Raw genomic sequence first — 27,917 nt, 5'->3', positions numbered from 1 at the left:
ACAACCAAAGCAAATTATGGACAGTAGTGTATAGTAATATATTAATAACCTTCCATCACTGGTAAAAAAAAATGTATACCAAGTGAAAGAAACTAGACAAAAAGTACTACACATTGAATAGGCTCTGTCTATACAAAGTATAAATACAAAGAAATTATGGAAATGGAAATAAGTTAGCAGTTATGTATGGCAGAAGGCGGATAGAGAGATTTAGAAGTGAATACTAAGGTGTGGGGATTTTGTTTGTTTTTGGTTTTGGTTGTGCTTTTTGGCAGTAAGGAAAATGCTCTAATATTGATTGAAGTGATGAACATACAACTCTGTGATTAAGCCAAATGCCATTGATGGTATACTTTAGATGGGTTGTATGGTTTATAAATACAATAAAAAAATTAAAATTACTAGATAAGACCATGTCACTCTCCTTGAAATCCTCATGGCTCTTATCTCACTTAGAGTAAAGGTCAAAATCCTTACAGTGTCTTTCAAGGCATACATGATAGGGCATGTATCAACCCCACCCCTTGACCATCCTCTCTGATATCATCTCCTATACCCCCTACACTCCAGCCTCTGCTTCTTCCACATGGACCTCATTGCTGACCCTCATGCTATGTACTCCCCAGATTCAACCTTTGCGCCTGATGTTTTCTTTGCCTGGACACTCTTCCCCCAGCAGCTGTATGACTTACTCTCTCATTTTAAATGTCACCTGCTCAGAGAGGCTTCCCCTGACCACCCTATATAAAATAGCACCCTCTTCTCTGACACTCCTTACATCCCTTACTCTGATTGATAGTTTTCATAGTTTTAATCACATATTATTTGTTATTCATTGTCTTCTCTGATAAAATGGAAGCTCCATGAGTGAAGAATTTTCTGTTTTGTTCACTTCCAAATCTTAAAATTTGGAGGAGACTGCCTGGCATATTGTATAACACTCAAATATTTATTGAATGAATTAATGCTAAATACATTCCAAAAATCCTACATTCATAAGTCTTTGGGTCCAAGACATTCCTGGCTTCTCAACTTTAGTTAGCATGAACTGCTGTTGAATCTGGGTTTGCATTTTCATCAAGAAAACTATTAGAACCAAATACATGTGCTCAAGCTAGCTCATTGAATCCAGAATTTCTGATAAATATGCCTAAACCAATACTTGCCATCACATCTAAATTTCTTTTCCTTCTTCCTTAGTAAAGCACTCTCAAAAATCTCAAATGTATCCCCCATCTTTCTTCTGACATAAATTTGCAAAGCCTTGCAAAAGCTTCCCCTCTAATTAAACTTTGTGATTGACATTAAGGCATGCACTGCTTACAGATCTGGAAATACTGAGGAGTGGGATGAAGGAGACTCAGGAGAACTAAGAAGGTCACTCAGGAAAGAAAGCAGCAGTCTCTTCAAGCAAGGGAAGAAAAGCTTCATCAAGCATGGGGGGAGGAATCACTTCAGGAAACAAGGGAAGTTCAGTCCCTTTGGCGAATGAGGGTACTTCCTCTGAGTTCTCCAAGAATGCCCATTTTCCATCATTTGAAATCTCACTTCTCACTCTTTCTAATCTATAAATATTAGAGACATGGACAGGCTATAAATCAGTTGATGTAATTTGGCAGCACAAAGAATAAAATTAGAGTTGGTTTCAGCTAACTTGGCTGGTTACTTCTGGGAAGAGGGAGGAGATCATAATTGAAAGTAGTTTGCAAAAAGTTCTGTGGTATAATCGTGATCTTATTTTAAATTTGAAGGATTTGTGAATTTTCTATGATTAAAAATTTCAAGATTACCAACTAGTATAAGAAGTATAAAATACAATTCTTTCTCTTAAGCAACTAAGTCAGGTGGAACAATCACCATCCAGACTGGTGTAGTCACATCCCTCTGTGTGGTATGTACCCAAGGCATGTTCCCAGAACCCCTTCTATATGGTCACCACTTTTGTAGACCTAATCTCACAGTATATCTGATCCTGCCTTGCCATATTCTCTCTTGGCCTCAATTTCCTGTATCCATAATCTTCCAAATCCTTAGATCTGACAGTACCCACTTATTTCCCAATTATAACTCTGGCTTCTTTAGACTACTCTTCCTCTATAACAACACATTCATGAATGAACCATTCTGAGTCACAACACTCTCATCTCAAATTTTCTTTGCAATCCTAGCCAGACAGAGATTGTTTTCAGGCTAGAACCCAGACAATTATTGAATAATGCAATATATAGTAAGGAATTTATAGGATAGCATAGGATCAAAGGGGAGAAGTGCCAAACTCCACCTAATGTCATCAGGGAAGACTGCCCATGAGACAGCTATTTAGGATGGTAATAATAATAATATGTCCTAAATACTTTACATATCTTACCTAATTCTCTCAATAACCATTTAAGGTAGATTCTATTGTTATTCCTATTTTATAATAAGATTAAGTAAGATTAAGTGACTTGTCCATGTTCACACAATTTGTAAATGGTGGAGCTGGAATTCAAACCTAGGAAGTCTGGCTCTTGAGTGCCCACTATTAATCATGGGTGATAAGACAAAACCTGGTAGGGGTTGAGGCTCACATTCTATCTAGACCAAGGGAACAGTGGATACAAAGTAATGAAAATACAAGAGACCATGGTTTGTTCAAAAAAACCAAAGCACCCAGAATGGCAGGACTGAGTAGAGGCAGTAAGAAAGGGTAGGCAGGAATCAGTTCGTAAAGGGGCTTATTTGCCAGATTGAATCTTACAGGAAATGAGAGACTTTAAACAGGACAATAACATGATCAGAATTGTATTTTTGAATAATCCTTCTAGCAGTATTATGGAAGATAGAGTAGGCTGAAACTGAGCATTCTAGCTACTGTTTAGAAACACTTGGATTATCCTAAGTAGGAGGCAATGAGGGCTTAACCAGAGCAGCAACATTAATGATGGAAAAGAGAAACAGAGTTGAATGCTGCAAACTGAAACTGAAACTTTTTTATTTCAAATGTGTCCAAAGTCTTCTAGAGGGAAATAAAATATTGGTATTCCTCTATTGGCTTTTGTCTTCCTGTTAATGAAATAATTCTGATTGATGTCTTCAGGAGTCAAGGATATTGTCTAGATTAGGTAAACATTATACACATTTTCAGATAAGAGTAAACATATAAATATTATTTTTAAAACAATAACACAATATTTCAGAGTTGAATAAATAAATAGACATGAAGATTAATTTTTTTTATTTTACAGAGTTTTAAAAGACATGAAGCGTAAAGAAATATAAGCATTTTAAACAAGAATTATCTTTATGACTTTATTCCTCAATCCTATCTTTAAAGCTTTATCTTGGGTAGTTATCCAAAAATAAGGACCAACAAATTTAGTTACTAGGATGTTTTTTATCCTCTGTATATTTAAGCACTTTATTCATTGGACTAATGCGTCATTAATTCATTCAGTGATTCACTCATCAGTGTGTGTGTGGGGGAGGGAATGAAGGCTTTCTAATTCAGTATAGAAAGATTTTATATTTTTTCCAGTGATGAGTGAATCGGTCCCTTCTGGAATTTCTACAGATCCAATTGTAGGCAATATTTTCAAAGAATAATAAAACTCAGAAATACGATCTTAATTAAGATAAATAAAAAACTTGCCATCAAATGGAACAAAGACAAAACCCTAAATTATAGATTTGTAAATAGTCAATTAACATTTATGAACATTAGCACATATTAGTGAAAAGCTATGTTCAGGGAAAAGACTCAGATATAATCTATTTCCATCACCATGTTAAAGATCCTCCAAGTCTAGAATATACTTTATAGTGAATGACATAAAATAATTCTAAAGATGAATTGTTACATTACAGTATTTTTTGTTAGAAAAGTACCATACAAGTATAATGGAAAATAAAATTTTGATCCTTTGAAATAAAGTGGAAAGATACAAAGATGCATTTTTGAGCATTTACATGGATTAATACATTGTTACCCAAATTCTCTTGAAATGATTCCCATTTCCCATTAAATCATATAGCATTGTACTTTGTGTTAAGTCCATTTTGATTACAGAAAGTTACTTAAATTTATACATATATCAGTAATTACACACAGTAAATGAAAATGCCCTTATCTGAAGTAAATACATTGAATAATATCAAAATCTTCTTAGTCTTTCTGAAAAAAATTGTGCAAGAAAAATGGGATTAACTCAGTTATAATATTTACATTTGGAATCCTACTCAGTAGATATTCAGCCTTTGAAATATACAGTGATATTTCATTTTACATTTTGGTCATCAATTATCTTTGCATTTCTTTTGCTTTAACATGTTAATGTTATTCATATTAGTTTTCATAATGTTTACCTGAAAACTTTATATTTTATGTAGTTTTAAAAGAATATCTTGCTCCATTTTTATTACAACTTTCTATAAGGGCTTAATACTTAAAAAATTCACTTGTTACCTGAAGCAACTAGCCTCCTTAATCATTTTCAAATAATAGGTAAAGATGCAGCTTTGGGGATGTATTTTGAAAACTTGACTGTTGTCTTAGGAGCAGACAGTAGAACATAAAGATTGAATGTATTTCTATGACCCACATGCAGTATATCATATTATTTAAATTTTACTTTAGAGCACTTTTTCAGGCAGAATACCGCCTTTCTCTCTAAAATAATCTCTTATTTACAATGATGAATTTAAATACCTCTTGATAAGCTTTTCAATACTATATTTGCATTCCAAAATTAATTTTAAAATTAGAAAAATACTCAATGCTTTTGTTTAAGAGCCAACACCTGAATTTGTATCTTTTGATAGTGAAACAAGCAATACACCAGTTAGAATTGAAATACAGAAAATTTGAACTATTATCCTACATAATTCAATTTCATGTTTTTAAGAAATAAATTTATCTGTTTTCCTAGAAAACCTAGCTTTCTATCTATGAAGTGAATTACTTAATGATATTATTTTAAAGCTTATGATATAAAACTGGCCTTCAGAGTGGTATAGCCTATGAGCAACTACTTCATTCCCCCCTCACCCACTCCCCCCAAAAAGAAAGCTTATCAGTAGTCTAGCACAGTAGTGAGACATCTTAAAATAGAAGTTATTGTGCATACAGAGCTGATGAAGATAGTTTTTACATTAACACAGTTTTCCCCACAAACATCTAAAAAGTTATAAACTGTGAATGAATTACTTTTAAGCCATGGTCTTTGTGAATATATTATTTTCTGAATACTTTGAGGGGTAACATTATACTATAACATTTTAAAATATTTTAAGTAACAAATATTTTGTATTTCATGAATATTACATGAACTTGTTTAATTATATATATTATTTCCCTCTGCCTGGGAACTAAAATGCTATAGGGTCTTCCTGATCCAAAGTAAATGTTGTAAATTGAGTAAATTCATTTCAGAATGTAGACTAGGGTATTTAGAGACAAATAAGTATCCAAATCACTGTTTATAACTGAAGAGATTGCTATACCTTCAGATATGCTTAAGTCACAGCAAAAAATATGGATTGTGTGTACAAAATCTAGCCTTCTGAATAAACAATTATTCTTTAATTATAGCAAGTGATACAAGTAATAAAAACCTTTCAATTATAGAATTACAAAGCTAATGTACAATTTTCAATATTCCTAATTACTTGCATGTGTTCATTTGGATAATAGTATAACAGCAACAAATGACTCCTTAAAAATATATTTTTTTTCAGCTTTGTTTCAAATGCTGTGTAGCATCAGAACCCAGTCAGAGATAGGTTTTAGAACCATGGAAAAAGAGTATGAAAGAAGGCATATTCCAAAGTGCAAAGAGGAATGAATATAATGATTTATGGCTTAAAGTTCTTGGGTCTAATCATCATTTTGGCTTCTTTGAAGGAGAATTTATAGCCACCAGGATGAGCCTCACTCATACCAGGCCATGTGCCCCAGAAAATCCCATTACGGACACCTCTGTATTTCTGGTGATAATATTTGCCATTTAAGTTTGCAGAAAGACATGCATCAAACCACCAGCCTGAGCTGTAGTAAAGCCCACAGTTCCCAGAGGGATATCGATCATTGTCTCTATCTGGGGTGGTGAAAAACTTCAGGTCGTGGTTGTAATGTTTACTAAAGCGTAAGGCATCTCCAGCTGTGCCATTATAGTTGCCAACATGTAAACGGTATTTGAGAAATTCATTAGCTACGTAAAACTGATCATACAAGGCATATAGTCTGACACCATTGAAGTCCTCAAGATCTATTCTCAGAATCATTTCCTTACTCTTGGTCAGAAGATGGATTTTATCATTCCCCAGCCAAAATTCTCTTCTGAGGTTTCCAAAACCTACTTTGTAGTCTTGCCATGTTTTGTTGAAGTTGATAGTTCCATCAATTCGTGCCTGCAGCACGGTCCAGCCTCCCCCCGTAGTCTCCATGTCACAGTACACTTCAAAGCTACTATTTTTGGGATCAGGTGTAACTCTGTAGATCTCACTGCTTCTTTTGCCTATTACGTGGTAGTCAGAGCAATCTTTATATATTAGATGTTGAACTAAAAGGGGGAAGAAAGGAAGGCATTGGGTTTGTTAATAAAAACTATGCATCTGAAGAATTCCTTGTATGTACAAAAGCAGTTTGATATTTAAATCAATCACTGACAATAGTAAAACCTTGCTCTGCTAAACCTGCTTGAACCTGTTTAGCAAACACCTGTTAAGGCCTAGGAAATAGTTGTCACAACCTAAGAACTGAGTATTTTGACCTGGCGTTATAAAGTAGAACAAGGTTCTCTAACACTCTTGTTTGGTCAACGTCATGACATTAAGAACAAACAACAATAAGACAAATAGGTAAAAGTCATAACTACCATGTAGTGGGTGGTACCTGTATGTTTTAGGCCCTATACCAAAGACTTGATAATATTTTCACACTCAATCTGCACATCAAACTTAGGACATAGGTATTATGGCCAATTTGCAGGTGAGGCTATCTAGGCTCACAGAGGATCAGCGGCTTGCCCATGTTCACACGAGCATTCCGTGGTAGACCAGAACAAGAACTCAGATCTGTCTGACTACACAAAGCTTGTTCTTGTAGCAAATGCATTCCTTGGTCCCAAAAGTCAGATAATTCCAATTCTGCTAGAACTGCATTCCACACATACAGAGAAAGCCCAGGCTTCTCTCCACCACTGTTAGAGGTTTTAAGGGATATGTTCCAAATGACGCATTTTTAAATTCTCATGTACAGCATTGATTATAAATTCGTATTTATTTTACTTGCTTGGCAATGTAATGAATCTCAAGTAAAAAAGAAATCTTTTTTTCCTTCAATAATATACCAAAATTCTTATTCTGAATTTATTTTCCAGGAAAGTATTTAGCCAGTATTTCACATTTGATTTCTAGAAACAAATGACATGTGATTATGTTCAGGATAATCAGTTAACAGGGTTCTGTAGCAATCAGAAACAGATATTTACTTCCAGATAATTTTTATAAAAATTTTGCCAGACAAGATGAATTTAATATAAGCTCCTTTTGGGCACAAAAATCTATTCAGGTGTATTTAGAACTCATAATATTAAGATATTTCCCAAATCTTTCCTTTACAAAAGCAGACGGTAGAATTTTGTTTGTATCAATAAAAGTTACCACTCGGGGATAAATCAAATGTGCAGTCAGGTATGTCACCTAAGATGTGTACTCCCCTCCTAGAAATGTGCAGGAGACATTATTCCCAATTTGCAGGTACATCATTGTAACATTCAGATTCAGGCTGCTGGAGGTACTGACAGCAGTGGTCCTTGGAATCCCAACCCAGCTTCACTGGCAGGTTCTCTGGGGATGAAGCATGTCTGCGGTACTTGTTCCACATGAATGTAATCTGTTCCTCAGGCACAGGACCTCTCAATCTCACACTCTAGTAAGTGGAGACCATAATGCGTAGATGGCTTCTAAAGTGTAACAAGACCATCAGCATCAGTGGGTCCAGGAACTCCAGTGGAAAGCCAGGAGGTTTCAGGAAACCAATCCTGCTGTTAGCAGTTGATGGGCAGAGAAGGTGGTTAGGTTTGTGGTCTTTGGCATGCATTTATTAAAGTTAATTCAAGTGATTTAGATGGTGTGGGCAGGTTCTATTTTTATATGCTTGAATTCCAATTCAAGGTAAAGAGATAAAGAAATAAACATGTATCCTACCCCTTAAAATGCTTTTGTGCCACCAGGTCTCAAAGCAAAAAGTTTTGCATGCAGATGAAGCCACATAGCTGCTTTCATTCCATCTGTAAAACCTTCCCTCTCTGTTAGAAATTTAGGATTAGAAACTGCAGATTACTTGCTAAAATCTTTCAAAGATCTCTTGTCTGAGAACTGGCACAATCAGCCAACCATAAGGTGATCCTCAAACTGATTTCCAATAAATAAACAACATTACAGACATTGTCTTAATCTCTATTGTTTTCAAATACTTAAGTGAAGAGACAAATGAGTTAAATGCACTAAAACATTAAGAAATGCTACCACTGCTTCTGCTTGTGCATAGATTTGGCATCAACAAATAGGGGTGTATCCAGTACAGATCTTGAAATTGAAAGTGATTTTTAATGGGTAGAGTAAAATCTAACTGATTTCTGTAGTTAGGTCATATTTCAATTCTTTGGTCACCTTTGCAAAGGTATTTATTTTTCTGTACTGCCTTGATGAATAGAAGGTTTATTTATTTAAACCATCACTTATTTAGCTTAAAGGCTTAGCTTAAGGTTTATAGAAACTGAATAGCATTCATGAACATATGTAACATACATGAATAAGTAATAAGAAAACATTACCATACATACCTGGGTGTGACTGTATTTGTTCTTGGCTGGGGCACTTTGATGAACATTTGCCATCCAAACTATTGACAACAAATGTTAGATTTGCCATTTTGTCATCAACATAATTTTCTATGTTGTTCATATTTACAAGATTTAGCTTCTCCAGGCGACCTTGAAGTACGTTGATCTCTTCTTTGGCATTTTTGAGGTCAGAGGACAGCTTGTTAACCTCACTCTCTAATTCTCTCACTCTGTTGTCACCATCTTCTCCTGGGACTCCTGTGCCGGGTACCAGTAGTCCATTTCTGCCTGGGTCTCTGTTGTCATCAGCCTGCAGTTTACAGTCTTGGCAAGATTTCTTCAGGTTATTTACGATTTCCTTGAGGTTCCGGACTTCTTTGAACACTTCCTCTATCTTGCTGAACTGCTTTGGGAGCTGAAGAGTCAGCGGGGGCAGGCTCACCTGGTAGGGGCAGTCCCCTCCTTCCTCACATCTCCCCCTGCTTTCCAGTCTCATCGGGCAGGCGTCCTTCACTATTGCATCTTGAATTTCTTCTGTTTCATTGTTTGCCACCACCAAAAAGCTATGAGCAGCCAGGACAGCTGAGCTCAGCCAGCACAAGTTAGCTAGCTTCATCTTTGTGGTGGCGCTCACCCCAGCTGGGAAGTGTGCAGGGCTGAAGCTGCTTTAGTAGCGGCAGCTGCCTGAGTCAGGCTTTTTGTGTTCCCAGGAAAGGGCGGGGGCGCTTGCATCACAAGTTTCAGAAACACAGAGGAAGAGGAGATGGTCCTCATCAAATGCAGTTTGCCAAATAATGTAAATTATTCTCAATCAAAATAACATGCGTCAGAATTACTCTAGTTGGTCAGATGCACATAATCAACAACTTCACTTCTGTGCTTTATTTTACAAAACACAGGAAAAGCCTTGTATTTCAAAAAGAATTTGTTATGCTTGAAATAAATTTTTCAGTTATTCTTAACTCCACTAGAGGAAATGGTTTTTAAAGATAACAATGTGCTGTTTATCCAGATTCACTGAAGAACAGAAATGTTACTCAAATGAAAATGGTCCTTTTACCTTCTTAGCATGGGACATTGAGGTCCCTGCTGGACCTTCATGTTGGGCCTTCAGGTGAAACTTAATGACTTGCCAAGGTTTCTAAATCTAAACAAATGCACCTTTTCAACTTGCAGTGGACTTTTGTTTCATTTATTTGAAAAAGGGAAGAAAACTGAGAGAAACAAGTGCTGCTTTTTATTCCTTTGATCATAGCATGGTGAAATGTCTAAATAACTAAATCATATTTAAAAGATGCATTGTCCTTCATCAAAACCCGCAGATACTTTCTTGGCCCTTCTTTATTTTTCCAGTTCTACTGTCATCTTCCAAAGTCACCCAAATGTGAATCTTTGAACTATTAACTGTCTGTTCTGATTCTCCTCCTATTCACAGCCGTCTTTGCCTTCCTTTCCCACCCACAGCCCTGACAGTCAGGCCTTGAAAGGGGGCTCCTTGGATCCTGAATCCCATCTGTGTGCCTCTTGGTATATCACTTTCTTGTCCAAACCATGTTAAACTCACAATAGTGGTTTTTAAATTTTTCTCCTCAGAGGCTGATGGCAAGGGGAACAGCTTCATTTAGATGGGGGAAAAAAACCCTTTTAATTTGTTTTGCATATTGTTGTTCCTTGTAAGCTTTCTAAAAAGGATTTTAATGCTTTCAAAATAATGTCAAAATGATTGACTGAGATAAAAATACAAATTCTTTATTGTAATATATGACACTCTATAATCTAGTTCACATATTTTTCTTTACCCTGGATTCCTAAGACTTTTCTATATAACTCTTTCACTCCAGTCAGACAACCCCATTCATGTTCTCTAATGTATCAGGCTCACTTTGTACTTCCACGACTGTGATTGCACCATTCCCCCTACCCATACTCTGCTTATCTCATTCTGCCTGAGTCCTGATATGTTGTCATACAAACACTCACCCCACAAGCATGCCACACTGAGGTGTATTGTGCATATATATAATGAAAGAGAGATAAAGGGAGAGGCTTCTTCAGTTAGTTAAGTCCATCAAGAGCAAGAACCACACACCTATTGACGAATATTCAGAAGACTGCATTCCACCCATGGATCTGCCTCTTAATGGATGTATGAATCATTAACTTCACTGAAATTCAGTTTCTGTAACTATAGAGGAATTTAGCGATTCTTCCCTATTACAGAGATGATAAGTATCAAAACTTGGGGGGCTTGTGGAAAATAAATGCATTGTATAAATGTAACATGCTTTCCAAACACATTTGTCAAACAGGTTCTACATACCTTATGCCTCACTTTTCTCCACCTTCCAGCTTTTTGAAAATTAAGGTGTTTTTTTTCCCCCTATTCATTCCATTGAATGTATCCAAACCATGTTTAGACAAAATATTTAGTTCCTGGCTAAAATTATCTATTTAATAGTCTCCTAATTTCATTCTCTCTCACTCACTTTCAAGCTGTGACTTTCCCTGTTATGAAGGATGAAGTAAATGAATGATTAGGTATTTTTAATAAGACAGAATGAGGATAGTATAGATGAAAAAATTATTTTATGAAGTAGAAACTTATAGGAATGATGTTTAGTTTCCTGTACACTATTAAATGCCCTTGACTGGCTAATATATAAATTCATATTTAGCCAGTCAAGTATTAGTTAAGGATCTTTTGTATGCTCAGCCCTATGCTAGAGCATATAGAAGATGCATGACACAGCTTCATTCATTCATTCATTCATCATATATTAACTGAGCATCCGCTACATGCAAGGTTGCACTAGTGAATAAATCAGACAAAGATTCCTTTTTTCTTCTTAGGAAGAAACATCAAAACCCTGTATTTTCTTCATGTTGGCCTTTCAGGTAAACTCTAAAGCATTTTAAAATTTATAAATTTAGAGAGTCTAGCTTTCTGACTCTTGCAATTGAACTGGCTCACTTGTTTGAATAAGGGGTTTTCTTACCAAGTACTGCTGCTCATTCTTGGGATTTGCATGCTCTCTTTTGTCAAGGATCAAGGGTATAATTCCACCTACAGAACTTGGATGTACTTTAGAAACCGGCTCTATCCCTTCTTGAACCATAGAAAATTCCCTGAAACAAAGGCAGGGAACAGCTGTATTATTCAGTTTTCATTGGCACTTATAGATGATCCTCTTGTTCTCAATTTTTTACATTGTTGGTCACTTACCACAAGACAGACACTGAGTGACTACCAAAGTGAAAAAGTCTCAGCCTGCTAGTATGTGTACAACCCTTTCACAAATAATATCCCACTATTTCCTCCCATCTCTTCAACTGCTTTCAGCACTTGTACAAGAGCAAAGAAAGAGCTCAGAGCAATAAATGGCTGGCCCACGGTTTAACAGTTTTTAAGAGGTGGAGCTAGGATTTGAACCTGGAACCCTGATTCCATAGTTCATGTTTTTTCTCCTATACCACACTGCCATGTTGGCAGCATGTGAGGTGGGAATAAAACTGGAAAGGTTTATTGGAGCCATATTGTGGAGCGCCTAAGCTTAGACCAAGCTTAGACCTAAGCTTAGATCAGTGGGAGCCACTGAAGCTTTTTGCACAAGGAAATAATGTAATTAATTAAGTACTCTAGAGAAATGACTATCAATTATATAATAAATGAACTCAAAAGGGAAAGATTAGAGACAAGAAGAGAAGTTTGGAGGCTATTTAATAGTCCAAAGTATGTTTTCTGAAACATGAATGGTTAGTATTTATGAATGTTACATGAAAATACAGTTCCCGGTCAAGTGACATTGAAAAATATCAGTGATACGCTAACATACAGTGATAGGTATATTATGACTGGTAAAGAGGATGATATGTATGCTATGTTTTTCAAACATAATTGACAGAAACCCTTTTTTCCCCTAGAACCATGTTTAGCTATGAGTCTTCTGATAGAAATCAGTAGGAAATGGTGCTCCAGGTGAGAGGTACTAGTGTGGTGGCAGGCACAGCATATGAGGTGAACTATTTGGTGGCAGGGGGTTATTAAAGGGGACACAGACATTATCGCCGAAAAAGTCATGGAATCTGGTGAATGATGAGAAATGAAAGGAGAAGGAGAGTTAAGGGAGAATTTTGAAATATGTCTCTGATTGAATTTGATTAGTATCATGGTAATGGCAGAGAGGGAGCAGTAGGTTGGGGAGAGTGTAGAGGTATTATTCCTGTTTTGACTACATTGAATTTCATGTATTGGCATGCCACCAAGTAGAGAGATCTAGTAAGCAGTCAGACATCTAGGTATGAAAATTAAGATAGGATAGGTTTGAATGTCAATATGAAACCACAGAAATCAAAAGGATTTAATGAACATTAAATTTACAATGTTATACTACCATTAATTAACACCCCTGAATTGTATACTTGAATGTGGTTAAAATGGGAAATTTTAAGTTGTTTATATGTTATCAGAATTTTTTTAAAAATTTAAACCATGAAACTATACAACACCCTAATGTATGGACTATATGTGTACTATATATATTATATACTATATAATGTTTGGACTATAGTTAATAGCATATGTATAAAATATTGTTTCATTAGTTGTAACAATTACCACATTAATGCAAAATGTTAATAATAGGGGAAATTAGTTGTAACAGTTACCACATTAACGTAAAATGTTAATAGGGGAAACTGTGGGGGCTTGGTGGCAGGAGTGGGAGGTAAGTGGTATATGGGAAATCTGTACTCTCTGCATGATTTTTCTGTAAAACTACAATTGTCTAATGAAATAAATAAAGTCTTTAAAAGGATGGTCAAAGAACTAGAACAAGAACCAGGAGACTACAGTGTCATGAGACCAGTTAAGAGGATTTCAAGAGGGAGAAGGTCATCAGAGATTCCAAAACCTGAAGAGCAGTCTTCTTTGCTCTCAACTCCTATGGAATTCCCACCTCTGACCTTGACCTTCTGCCTACTCCCTCTTTCTGGAAAGCCTTTCTAGATTCTCTCATGACCAGCCTGCCCTGACTCCTGGTGTCATTAGGTACTAATTCCTCCTTGTGGCTTCAGAATCAATTGCCCACAGCCCAGTGCTGACACATTGTACTAATTTATGGATTTGTTTTTGGACCTAAACAAATTATTTAACACCAATACATGGCAGGATTTTAAAGTAACAAGATTGTTTTTATAAGCCACATATGAAAATTAGTTTCCTCAGTCCATAGTCACAACATAGTCAGACTTTTTTCCTCTTATGCAAAATGTATTCAAGATAGTACATCATTTATTGTACTGATCAGATTCCTAAAGTAAATTTCCATTTCCCCTAACACAGTTTTGTTTTTGTTTTGCTTTTTTTAGAAAACACTATTTCACTTTCTACCAAAGGAAGTTAGTAAATTCAATGACAATCATTACTGAAAGTATGGAGATCCTTCCATTGATATAAAGCTTTTTAATTCAACTTATTTGTCATTTCTTATTTATTACATTTATAAGCCTTTGATTTTTCTTTAAGGAATGTGTCTTTTGCTGACTGAAAAAAATAAAATATTCATTTTTTAAATCACTTTATTTAAAATGTCAACAGCAAATAATGTTTATTTTAATCTTCTTCTAATGAAGTCTTAGTCCTCATTCTTTATAAATTTTGATAAGCCACCAAGTAGAGCTATCTAGCAAGCAGTCAGACACACAGATGTACATTTTAAAACAAGAGCCTGTGTTTGGCAACACAGAGAGAGATGAAGAATTGTGTGATTTTGGTGGAAGCCAGAATAATAAATAGCTGGTAAGTTCTTTGGTGTATCTTGAAAGTACCTCATTCTAGCAGAGATGAAGTGACTCTGACTAGAAATCCCTCCATGATGGATCTACAATGAAAGGTACATTATGTGAAACCCTAAGGCTTCTGGGTAACAGAAGGCATAGGGCAGAAACATCCAATGGTTCACTATTCATGAAACCCAGAATGTAGTGTCATCTGATATACTAATGGCTCAGGTCGTCAGTGGAGATATCCAGGTCTTCTCAGGTTAGACTCTGATGGAACCGGAAGAGTACAGAAGTCTTGGAATGTCCCTCAATCAGTATTGAGCAACAAAATCTCTCCATCCAAGCCAGGGATTTCAGAGGATCCAAAAGCTCCATGGGACATGGCATCTAATTTTCCTGTCATCTTTCCAAATTCCCAAAGACTTAGAAATTTTTATATGGTCAGTGTTGAGGAAACAAAGCGTATTTATTTTTATTTTTTATATTAAAGATTGATGTCAAAGTTCCTTTTATATTCCTGAAGAAAAAAAAGTAAAGAATAAAATTATAGTAAGGAAATCATTAAAATCAAAGTGCAGATTTCTACATCTACTAATTCTAGCAGGGTGGCAGCTGTATTGTTTTAAAATCTGTGACTTTAAATTCTTGGAATTCTATACATTATTTAAATTCTTTACATTCTAGAATCTTTAAATTCTATACATTATTCTAAGCCAAGATGGTTACTTTGGCTTTTACCTGTTTTATCACTTCGAATCCTTGGAATTTATTTTGTCTGTATTTGGCATTAAATATATATATATTAATTTATATAATATATAACATTTTATATGTAGTAATATGTAGCACAAATATATATATTATAAATTAAGCAATATATATAAATAAAATTAATAATAAAATTTAGAGTAGGAATTTATTTTAACATTTCAGTCTGTTCGTAAGAATAGTATCTTAAACAATTACATTATCGTGGAAAAATGAAAATATTAGACTAAGTCCATGCTAACTGAAAAATATGTTGAATGCATGTCTTTTAAATGCCTGTCCTTGCACTCTTTGAAGCTTGTTTTTTAAAGATTAAGTTTTTCTTATAAAATATGTATATCAGTGTGAACTCTCAATAAATGTTAATTTGAAGGTGATTTCCACTATGCTGCTAATTCAGGAAAATTTATGAAATGGAGTAAATATTGTAGTCTTAATAGTCAATATTGAAACACACTGATAACTCCAAGTTGTTCTAAGGAACTATTTAAAAACATGATCTAGAGTATAGAATTCTGAAATATAGCATTATCTTATTTAGTTTATTTCTTGTTCTACTTTTGGTTAGATGTTATCTACAATTTGAGTCATTTCCTCCTATTTACAGCAAAAGCTTTTCAGTATAGAAAAAATCACTTCTTGATCATTATCAATAGGTATAAAGTTGCTAGATTTTTTTGTTTATTTTAAACTATCCACCATTATTGTCACATTTGCCTCTGTGTATTTAGCACAAAATTATTTTGCTCTTGTTTACATATATGAATAATATGGAATGTGTTTTGACAGTTGATAAAGAAGTTGAGCTGTAGCAATTGCTATTACACAAAAATATGGCAAAGTAGACACATAATCACATGTAAGTATAGATCTAATATCTCCTTTGTTACTGTGATCATCTTAAAAATAGCAAGGCATGATAGGGTAAAAAGAGCTCTGGGATGGGCACTGTTGGCCCATCTCCTTAATGAGGAATCTTCCACTAATGCTTGCCGCCTAACAAGGCTTTCTGAGTTTTCTCATCCATAAAATGAAAAGATCAAATGAAAGAACTTTTCAGGAATAGCATTTTAGGATTCTAAATGCTATTAATTGGTAGCCACATAATTGAAAGCAGATCATCAAGACTGAACACAAATCCAGTCTATTAAATAATTTATTCCAATAGGAAATCACAGAGATTGACTTTTTCACTATTCAGCCATTCAACTAATATTTAGGATCTATTGAGCCAGGCTCTGTACTAGCTCTGGAGATAACAAGGATGATAAAAGACACATCACTGACTTCGTAGAGCTTTTAGTTGCAGAACAACATGTTTCAAGCTAGAGCCAGCCTTGGGAAGAGGCAACAGGTTAGGCCTTAGAGTGGGGTTCCATAAGCACACCAACCCCTTCCTGAACCCCCATGTTTCCTCTCGTTATGCTGCGGCATTGACCTCTCATTTGCTAACCCTGAAATGGCCACTTTCAGACTATTTTTTCCAAGTTAGACCACAAAAGTGGGACCATGTCTGTAACTAACCATTTCTCAATGGATATATGCTTCCCGTTTAACTCCTGTGTTAGCCTTTTTTCCTTGCCTCATAACTCACCTCTCTGACTACCATCACTCCAACATCTCCCATTTATAAGGAGAAAAAGAAGTGTTTAAAATTTGTGGGATTTAGAAAGAAAACCTTATCCCATAAAATGGAATGTTTAGATACCCTAGACCTGAAGTTTATTTAATGAGTATAAGATTTACTGATTAATAAATTAAGGATTCTGCAGAGTGCTCACCATAAAGACATGGCTGCAGCATTGGAATTATGAAAACACAGGAGGCAAATATATTGAAAACTTTTGTTTTTTACATTGATTTCCCTATTTTTCATCCTTTTTATTTTTGTTTCTGCAGTGGGAAGCAGTGGAGTTGAAGGGAGATTTTTAGCAACTAAAAATCCTATGCATTTGAGAAGTTTACTTTTCTCTTTTCCTAGGCAAGTGCCAGAAGAAGCCTGACCTTGAGAATCCAGGCCAAGTTTAAGCTAATCTTCCTCAATACTCCACAGATAGCTAATATCTGATGCTTTTATTATGTGGTCCATCTTTTGTAGTTGTTCCCTCCAATTTCCACCCAAACTTAGAAGATAGAAATAGGGTATTGCCAAATGAAGTGGAGAATAAGAGATGATGTAATGGGGCAAAGATGACAGAAAACTGAGAGAAGGGAGAGGGGAGAAAGGGAAAGAAATTGAGTCATGGTGGGAGTGATACCATAAGTTTTGATTTAATGAAGATTGTAAGTCCATATTTAATGCTAATTTTATAGGATTTTTTTTTCTGGAATGGATAGGAAGAGAACAAAGTTAGAAGACATAATTGGATTCAGAGTATTAGGCAGCAAAGATAAATGCCCCTTCACCATTTTGAGAGTGGTCAATCTTGTTAATAACAGCTTTCAAATATGTTATTATAATGTCCATTAGCACAGTTAAATAGCTTTGTAAGTGGCGTAAAGTTTTAGCTAACATACACAATTTCCAGTTGTTTAAAAAGATTTTGCTGTATGACTATTTTCTTTCATAACAATTTAAGTCATTGATTTTTTTACCTGTTGTCAGGTAGAAGTTGAATACAGTAGATATATAATATAAAATATATATCTTTTATATATAAAATATTTAGATTGAAAAGCTTTTAGAGTTTATTAAAGCAACATTAACATTTATATAGCCATTTAATGCATATCATTTTTCACAATGCAGTAAGACCTCAGAAGTGACATTCCATGTTACCAAGGCCAGCCCCTTCATTTTACGGGTGAGGAAGCAGTCCTAGGAAAATCTAACTGACCTGTCCCAGGCTGCTCAGGTCTTTCATTTTAAGACCATGTACTCTAAATTATCTCTATGGTGCCCTTAATTTGTAGGTACATTGTAGAAAAAGTGCTACAAAAATATATTTACTAACATTAAAACTTTCCTGAATCAATGCTTCTGAGATTTTAGAAAGTTATGCTATTTCTTCAACTCTTTCAAAATAATGTTTCCAAATATTCTATTCACATGCCTTGTGGTACACGAGCCTGACTCAGACAATTGCTCCAATTTGAATCTGTTTCTTTATGGATTTTTTTTTCATTTGTGTGTCTATGTTTATACTTTTACGTATTGTCTGGCTTAGAGTATAAATTTTTAGGATTACTATTTTTTAAAAACATCTTTTGCTCCACCCTGCCCAGAGCTGAAATCTGGAAGGCGTGTGGCACATATTTTAAAAAATTCTAATTCTGATTGAAATACTTGTTCATTATAATATAGAAATGCATATAACAACTATAATCCTACTACTTTTAACATTTTGGGTATTTCCAGTCATTTTTCTGAATATGTGTAATTTTATTTAAAAATTAGACTTTTTTTTTTCCTTTGGTACCAGGACCAGGGATTGAACCTGGGACCTTGTCTGTGGGAGATTGGCACTCAATCTACTCAACTACTGAGCCACCTTGGCTCCCCTGAGTTGGTTTTTTCATTTGTTTGCTTGTTGTTTTGTGTTTGTTTGTTTGTTTGTTTTTAGAATTCACTGGGAGGTGAACCTGGGACCTCCCATGTGGGAAGCAGGCACTCAACTGCTTGAGCCATATCCACTCCCTCTGAATAGTTTTTGATGTTTTTTTTTTTAAGATTTATTTTTTATTTCTCTCTCACCTTCCCCCGTCCCTCCCCCCCAGTTGTCTGCTTTCTGTATCCATTCATTGTGTGTTCTTCTGTGTCCATGTGTATTCTTGTCAGCAGCACCCGGAATCTGTGTCTCATTTTTGTTTTGTCATCTTGCTGCGTCAGCTCTCCATGTGTGTGGCACCACTCCTGGGCAGGCTGCACTTTTTTCACGCTGGGCAGCTCTCCTTACAGGGTGCACTCCTTGGGCATGGGGCTCCCCTATGCGGGGAATACTCCTGCATGGCACGGCACTCCTTGCGCACATCAGCACTGCGTGTGGGCCAGCTCACCAATGGTTCAGGAGGCCCTGGGTTTGAACCCTGGACCTCCCATGTGGTAGGTGGATGCCCCATCCGTTGGGCCAAATCCGCTTCCCTGATCTTTTTGAATTGTAATGCATAATATACGTGCATTAAAGTGTGCAAAATATAAATGCACATTTCAAAGCAAATATCCAGGTTACCACTACCCCAGGTCAAGAAATAAAACATTGCCCACTCATAGACACCCTTCTTAAATCCTCTCACCCACTCTATTTTTTTTTAAAGATTTATTTATTTCTCTCCCCTTCCTCCCCCACCCCAGTTGTCTGTTCTCTGTGTCTATTTGCTGCGTCGTCTTTGTCCACATCTGTTGTTGTCAGCAGCACGGGAATCTGTGTTTCTTTTTTTGTTGCATCATCTTGTTGTGTTAGCTCTCCATGTGTGCGGCACCATTCCTGGGCAGGCTGTACTTTCTTTCATGCTGGGCAGCTCTCCTTACAGGGCACACTCCTTGTGCGTGGGGCTCCCCTACACGGGGAACACCCCTGTGTGGCACGACACTCCTTGCGCACATCAGCACTGCACATGGGCCGGCTCCACACGGGTCAAGGAGGCCTGGGGTTTGAACCACGGACCTCCCATGTGGTAGATGGACGCCCTAACCACTGGGCCAAGTCCGCCTCCCTCACCAACTCTAAATTAACTACTATCCTGACCTTTATGATAATCCTTTTCTTATTGTTCTTTATGGTTTCACCACCTAAGCCTTGACCCCTAAACACCATACTTTTTTTTTTTTTAGGGGGTACTGGGGATTGAACCAGGACCTTGTAGTGCAACAGAGATGCTCGACCACTGAGCTACACATGCTCAGCTGGCCTGTTTTTAAACTTGAAGTAAAAAGAACCAAACAGGATGTATTCTTTTGTGTCTACTTTCTTTTACCCTATGTTACATTTGTGAGAGTCATCCACATTACTGCCTGTTTTTTCTTTTGTATGCTTATACCACAATTTCTTTATCCATTATATTGTAGTATGAGTCAGCCAAAGGGGTACTGATGTAAAATACCAGAAACTGGTTGGTTTTTATGAAGGGTATTTATTTGGGGTAGGAGCTTGTAGATACCAGGCCATAAAGCTTAAGTTACTTCCCTTACCAAAGTCTATTTGGAGCAAGATGGCTGCCAATGGCTGTGAGGGTTCAGGCTTCCTGGGTTCCTCCTTCCAGGGTCTTGCTTCTCTCTGGGTTCAAGGTTCCTTTCTTTCCAGAGCTTGCTTCTTCCTGGGCTCAGCATTCCTCTCTTCCTTGGGCTGGCTTCTCTTTCCTCTGTGAGCTTACTTCCCAGGGCTCTAGCTTAAGGCTTCAGCATCAAACTCCAACATCAAAAATCCTCACATCAAAAGCTCCAACTCTGACGGACAATGTGATAGCCAGGCCCTGAGCCTCAACAGACTCCAGCACCTACAATCTGATTTATTGGACTCACCTCACTCAGCTAAGATGGAGTTGAAGAAGGACAACCACCACACCATGGAACCTACAGTGCCTACAACTGAAAGCGGGAGGATTGCATCCAGTATCCATGTGGAATCTGAGCCTCCTCTTGACATAGAGGTGCAATGGACACAACCAATCCAATGTCCACAGAGAAAAGGTGGCATTGGAGTGGGAAAAGTGGACATGGTGGCTAATGGGTATGGGGAATGGCAGGAAGAGACGAGATGTGGAGGCGTCTTTGGGACTTGGAGCTGCCCTGGATGGTGCTTCAGGGGCAATCACCAGACATTGTAAATCCTCACAGGGCCCACTGGATGGAATGGGGGAGAGTATGGGCCATGATGTGGACCATTGACCATGAGGTGCAGAGGTGCCCAGAGATGTACTTACCAAATGCAATGGATATGTCATGATGATGGGAATGAGTGTTGCTGGGGGGGGGGGAGTGGTGGGGTGGGGGTGGTGGGGTTGAATGGGTCCTCATATATATTTTTTTAATGTAATATTTTTACAAAATCAGTTAAAAAAAAAAAAAGAAAAGTATAAGGGATTTGCATATAACCCACCCCTCCCCTTCCCACAAATTTTCCTATGAGTAACATCTTACAATTGCGTGGTACATTTATTACAATTGTTGAATAAAATATTAAAGCATTGCTACTAACCAAAAAAAAAGCTCCAACTCTGTCCTTTGCCATGCCTTTTATTTGTGAGTCTCCACCCCTTGCTGGGTGGGGACTCAATGCCCTAATGATGTGGCCCAATCAAAGCTCTAATCATAACTCAATCATGCCCAGGCACAGATCAGATTGCAAGCATAATCCATTATTTCTTTTTGGAATTCATCGATTATATCAAACTGCTACAATTGTCAATGGGCATTTTGAGTTGTTTTCATTTATCATCTATTACAAATAATTCTACTTGAGCATTCTTGTACCTCTCTCCTGGTATACTTGTGCATGCTCCTCTGTGGGGCATTTACCAAAGTATGGAATTGTTTAGCTGGGGAGTTTGTGTTTCTTCTACTTTTAAGAGTAGAAGGAGAAAAAGACATCTCCGTTGTATACCCATTATTCCACAATTGCTTCAGACTCTTGACATTTTAAAATGTCAGTTATATATTGTTTTATCACTTATTTTTACATGTCAAAGTTTTTCTACATAATCATTTTTTAGCAGTTGCATAGTATCTCCATGAAAAGTGACATCATACTTTATTTCATTATTAGGGGAATGTTTTAGTTTCTTTGTTGCTAAAGCCAGTTCCATGCAATGGGTTGGCCTAAACAATGGGAATTTATTAGCTTACAGTATAGAGCCAATGTGATGTCCAAATCAAGGCATCATCAAGGCAATGCTTTCTTTTCAAAGACTGGCATTCTGAGGCGAGCTGCAAGCAATCCTTGGTCCTCGGCACTCTATCTCATGACAATGCACATGGCAACCTTTCCTGGGCTCTCCCTTTTGTTCCAGGTTCCGTTGATTTTCTGGTGTGCCCTCTCTCTCTCTCTCTCTCTCTGTGGCCTTACCTATAAGGCCTTCGGTGATAAACTTGACAGTCATCTGGTCTATACTTTAACTCAAGTAACCTCATCAAATGTTCTATTTATAGAGGTTCTCATTCATAGGAATGAATTAGATTTAAGAACATATTTTTCTGGGTTTCAGAATGCCAAACCACCATAGGGAAGAATTAGGTTATTTTCACTAGCGTCATTAATGCTACAGTGTGTATCATTTCATAAGCACATATATATGTATATACACACATGCATGAGTCACACATGTACACACACATAGAAACATTAATATACACACACACACACACACACATATGTCTTTGGGCACTTGTAGTTTATTTCCTTAAGATATAATCCCAGAAAAGAAATTGCTGAACTCAAGGCATATTTTACTTTTTAAGGCATTTGAAACATATTGCCACATTGCCTGTCTCTTAAAAAAAAAGAGCTATAAAAATGTCTACTTGCACCAAAAGTGTATGTGTTCATTTACTCATAAACTTCTTAAAACTGGGTATTATCCTTCTTGTAGAATTTCTACAATATTATAAGCCCAAATGAACTAATTGCTTACATTTTATTTCTTGGCTTATTAGTGACATTAGGTAATTTTTCTTATTAGTCATTTTGGTTTATTTTTAATGACTTATATGTTCATGACCTCTTTTTACTCTTCTGTTATGGTGTGCTTCTTTTTGATTCAGAATCATCTTATTAGCTCTGTGTTTTCTTTTACATTTTGCATGTTTATTTGCATATTTTTTCTAGTTTGGCATTTGATTTTTAATTGTGATGTTATTGATCTGTGGAAGTCTTTATTTATTTATTTTAAGGTTTATTCCCCCCCCCCCCCCAGTTGTCTGCTCTCTGTGTCCATTTGCTGTGTGTTCTTCTTTGTCCACTTCTGTTGTTGTCAGCGGCACGGGAATCTGTGTCTCTTTTTGTTGTGTCATCTTGTTGTGTCAGCTCTCTGTGTGTGTGGCACCATTCCTGGGCAGGCTGCACTTGCTTTCGCGCTGGGCAGCTCTCTTTACGGGGCGCACTCCTTGCGCGTGGGGCTCCCCTATGTGGGGGCACCCCTGCATGGCAGGGCACTCCTTGCGCGCATCAGCTTTGCGCACGGGCCAGCTCCACACAGGTCAAGGAGGCCCGGGGTTTGAACCACGGACCTCCCATGTGGTAGGCGGATGCCCTATCCATTGGGCCAAGTCTGCTTCCCTATAGAAGTATATAGATGTTGAATTTTTATATCTCTTCATCTTTCCTTTATGATTCCTGCCAGATAATATAATCAGATAATATTTACCTATATATCCTTTTATTACTTTTATGGTTTTAATTTTTATATTTGAATTTTAAATACTCGAGAATTTATTTTAGAATAAGGTGTAAAGTATGACTCTAACTTTATTTTTTCCCCAAATGGTTAGTTAATTCTTACAGTACAATGTGTTGATGAACTCCATCTTTTCCTACAACAATTTGAAATGCCACATTTTATCTTGTATTGAATTATACATAAATCAGGTGTGTTTCTGAGCTTTCTTTTGGTTGCACTGATACGGGTATCTATTCTGGTGCCACTACCTTATTGTTTAAATATCATCAATTTATAATAAATCTTATATCTGAAAAGGAAAGTTTACACTTACCCCTCCTCTTTTTCAAATTTTCAGTAATTTATTCTTCCAACTGTAGTATACTCATCATTATGTTAAGAAAAAATCCCAGTAATTAATTTGGGGATAACTATGCTCTTTTAAAAGATTTCATCCTGGAACTTTATTTAAATATTCTTTTATATTTACCTCTGCACTTCTGTAGGTTTATTCTTCCTCTGTATTTATATATGCCTACCTTTATCGAAAGTATAACTTTTGGAATTTAGGAATGTGTTTTGTTAAAATGGTATCATTATATTCATACCATTTTAAGATACCCTTATCCTCTCTTTTAAATAAAAATTTTGACTATTGTTTCTTGGTTCCATGCTATAAGTGATATTGAAATTAGCGGCTATCTCTTCTTGTCCCTATCTGGCCTCTCATCATCAATTTGACTTAGTATCCTTTGGATATTGTCTGCTCCTATATGGCCTTTTATGCATGCCAACCTGGACTATATGAAATTTGCTAAATGTGTTCCACACTGTCTCCATGCCATCAGCAAGATTGTGCTATTCGCTAAGTTTTCCTAACTCACTGTAAAATGAGTAAGAGAATAGGATTGTTGTCACATCCCTACAAAGCCTTTAACCAGTTTTGTGATCTTTTTCAAGTTTCTCAACCTTCTTGAGTTTTGTTTCCTTTTATTTTTAAAAAATTGTGGATTATAATACTTAAATATTTGATAAGATTGTTGTGAGGAGTAAATGAGATAATCTGTGTAAGTACCTGACATAATACATAAGTACATAGCAATCTCTCAATAAACAAATAAATGTTAATCATTACTTTCAACAAATATGAGAGTTATTCAATTGTCTTTTTCATGTATTCGTTCATTTTGGTGTGTAGATATTTATTGAATACATTCATTCACTTAATAAATATTTACTGATTGACTACTATTTTCTAAGCAGTTGCATGTATTCTTTCATTCACTGATTCGACAAGTATTGTTGAGTTCCACGTGGGCTACACCTTAAGTATAATGAAATTTCCAGTCTTTCATCTGACTAGAGGTCAGACAAATTATACGATTTCTGAATTTGTTCTTTTGTTCCTATAACTCCCCTCTTAGAATCCTGAGTTTGCTAATGTTTGACTTGCCTGGAAATAATTTTCTCATTTGACTACATTACTGTATATTCACTTCCTATTTGGCTCAAACTTCCACTAAAATAATTGCCAAGTAAATTGTTCAGAATTTATCTGCACTTCCCTTACATATTACAATTTGCTTTTCTGTCATGACATGTGAAGTACAGAGCCAAAGTGATCATAAGCTGTAAGGAAAGTATAGATAAAAGAAAGTCCTTTATTTTAACTGAATGTTTCCTGTTTTTCAGCCCCCACAAAATTTAGCTGACTGACACATTTCCTCACCATGTCATTATAATCTAGCCAAGTTGACACATGAAACTAACCATCCCAAGTGATACATGTTTTATTGAATTGAAAATATGTATCAATATCCAAAGAAGCAAAATATGCTTTAAGTATTTTAATTAGTCAACAAAATATCAAATTCATGTTTATATAATTTTTCATAAAATTATCACAAGCTAAAATGGAAAAACAGTAAGAAAATCTCAGGAATATTAAAGCTTAAAATTAACCTTCTAACCCTCAGATGATGCAGTCATACAGCTCATGTTTGTGCAGAGATAGGGGAGGTAGACAGACACAACGTTGAGGGCTAAGATATTCCAAAAAGTTTATGCAAGAGGTTTATAAATAGAGCCATTCTCAGAATTAAATGGTATTTTCTACCTTGAAATATATATATAGTTGGAAATAAGAGTAAAGTAGGATCCCAATATCAAATGTGTACAGGATCCATATAAGTAACAAATGAGTGAATCACAGAATGTGTATTAAGTGAGACTATTTATGTTTGCCAGAAAGCATGTTAAAATATTTTATAATACTCAACTTAGTGAACTAGAAACATCTGTGTTTGGTGAAATATTTGTTAGAAACTATTTTTTAATATTTTTTCATTCCTTTCTAGTTTACTTTGCTTGGGTATCAAAGTTGTTATCAAGTTTTAAAATGCCACACTGATGAAAGAATTTGGTGATGTGGGAGGAGTGGGGAGTGAGGAGAGGGGTATATGGGATCCTCTTAAATTTTTTAATGTAACATTTTGTATGATCTATGAATCTTAAAAAAATTTTTAATCTATTAAAATAAATTTTTTAAAAGTTTAAAAAGTTAAAATTATGTAGTTTTTGCTTTCCTAAAAACTAAGACGAGCTAAAGAACTGTGTCCCTGAATATGATAAAAACCAGATTTCTTGGAAAACTGTGTTAATTTCTGAATATCCTACCCTTTTCTGAGGAAATTCCAGAGTAATCTGTTTTGTTATTGCCATTGGTAATAACTATTTGATATTAACAATTTAATTGCAGTATTTCAGTAAACTTACAAGGTAACTTATTTGTTCACATTAGGACATAAACTAAAATATTCTGTGGATCTAACTTTTGTTTTAAATGTAACACTCTACAATACCCATTTAGTTATTGACAAATTCTATTATCTTACCCTCTAAGGAGTTTTTGTTAGGGTTCAAATACCAGGTATTGGATTTTCTGCTTTATTCATTGGTTTGAATTTCTTTGATACACAAATTCGACCCACTAATATATTCAGTTTATTTATATTGAATAAGTATGGATTGAGGTATGTATCCTTGGAGGTAGATCATGGTGAGTTGAAGACTTTCCTTGGGTGTCAAGCTGCCAGGAGAAATTTTTGACAAGTTTTCTACTCAAGGGCTCTCAATATTCCATTCCAGCCTGTTTAGGGAATGTGTATTCCCCACACATGCCAACCAATCCATAATCCTTAAATCTCCCACAATTATAATACCAAGTTTATGTCTTCTTTCCTTGCACACAATCACACAACCACACCTTTAGGCTTCTGGTGTTGCTTCTTTGGCTGACTTCTTCCATATTCTTTTGGTAACGTACTTGATGATCATTTTGGCCCAATTCACAAGTGTATGTGGTGAGGAGAAGCCATATTGAGATTTCCTTCTCTGACATGCTCAGCCCTTCATGCCACACCCCCACCCTGCTACATACTGTTAGATTCTTCAGAATGTGTCAGGCATGTGCTGTTTGCCATGTACTGTGTAAGGTTTTTGGGAATAGAATGATGTCACCCTCCATCCTTCAGCGTACTCTCCATCTAGTGGAAGAGACAGATGTGAGCATGATTTCAACAAAACAGGATAAAGGTCTAATTGAGAAATATATTAAGTTCAGTGGCCTCATTCTTTATTCATTCATTAATTAAAAATTAATATTTTTAAGTGTCTGAATATTTTGTCAGGTCGTGTTCTGGGTATCAGGATGATTTAAGGGAACAAAAGAGCCAAAGATATTCTGCCGTTGGAGAGTACATGTGTAGGTTACATAGAAAGAAAGGCTTATGTCCACATTATAAGTTTTGACTTTTGTTTTCAAGGTAAATAATCTTAATGCACAAAATTAAACAGCTCCTATATACTGGCAATAAACAATTAAAAAATGAAATTAGGAAAACAATTCCATTTACAATAGAATCAAAAAGATAAAATTGTTAGGAAGAAGTTTAACAAAAGGTAAACATCTTATCGAAATATGCCTCCAGGATTTAGAGCTGCCCTTACCAGTGGATTAGCAAGAGCAGAACTCAAACATCCCCCTGCTCTGCTCCCAAGCTTCCATTTTACGATACAAGTGCAAGTTCAAGTTGTAACCTTGGGCTTTTTTTCTTTCTTAAAGAACATTTCTGTGATTCAAAATGAAAGGCCCCATTGTCCATCACAACTCTGCCTGCTGGAAGGGGAAATGGAAAGCACACGTTGCTGGTATTGGTGGATCCACGGGATACC

The 27,917-nt window shown here is 36.0% G+C and overlaps 2 protein-coding genes across 10 annotated transcripts in view; one reads left to right on the top strand and one right to left on the bottom strand.

Moving 5' to 3' along the window:
• Positions 1 to 27,917, top strand: part of CCDC146 (coiled-coil domain containing 146) — a 314,795-nt gene that overhangs the window by 193,147 nt on the left and 93,731 nt on the right. The window lies entirely within an intron of this gene.
• FGL2 (fibrinogen like 2) lies at positions 2,958 to 9,583 on the bottom strand. Its single transcript, XM_004473396.3, has 2 exons — positions 8,826 to 9,583; positions 2,958 to 6,539 (listed from the first exon to the last, which is right to left on the bottom strand). The coding sequence occupies exons 1-2, from the start codon at positions 9,439 to 9,441 to the stop codon at positions 5,833 to 5,835; spliced, it is 1,323 nt and encodes a 440-aa protein (XP_004473453.2). The 5' UTR covers positions 9,442 to 9,583; the 3' UTR covers positions 2,958 to 5,832.

This window comes from Dasypus novemcinctus, chromosome 5, assembly GCF_030445035.2.
Source record: "Dasypus novemcinctus isolate mDasNov1 chromosome 5, mDasNov1.1.hap2, whole genome shotgun sequence".
Classification (NCBI taxonomy): Eukaryota; Metazoa; Chordata; class Mammalia; order Cingulata; family Dasypodidae; genus Dasypus; species Dasypus novemcinctus.
The sequence above is the reverse complement of the archived record's forward strand: the minus strand, read 5'-3'. Positions and strand labels throughout refer to the sequence as shown.

Excerpts from the sequence above, each read along its gene's own strand:
- FGL2 (XM_004473396.3), bottom strand. The coding sequence starts at position 9,441 with ATGAAGCTAGCTAACTTGTGCTGGCTGAGCTCAGCTGTCCTGGCTGCT. Across the intron at positions 6,540-8,825 it reads ACAAATACAGTCACACCCAG|TTCAACATCTAATATATAAA; the intron begins GTATGTATGGTA and ends TCCCCCTTTTAG.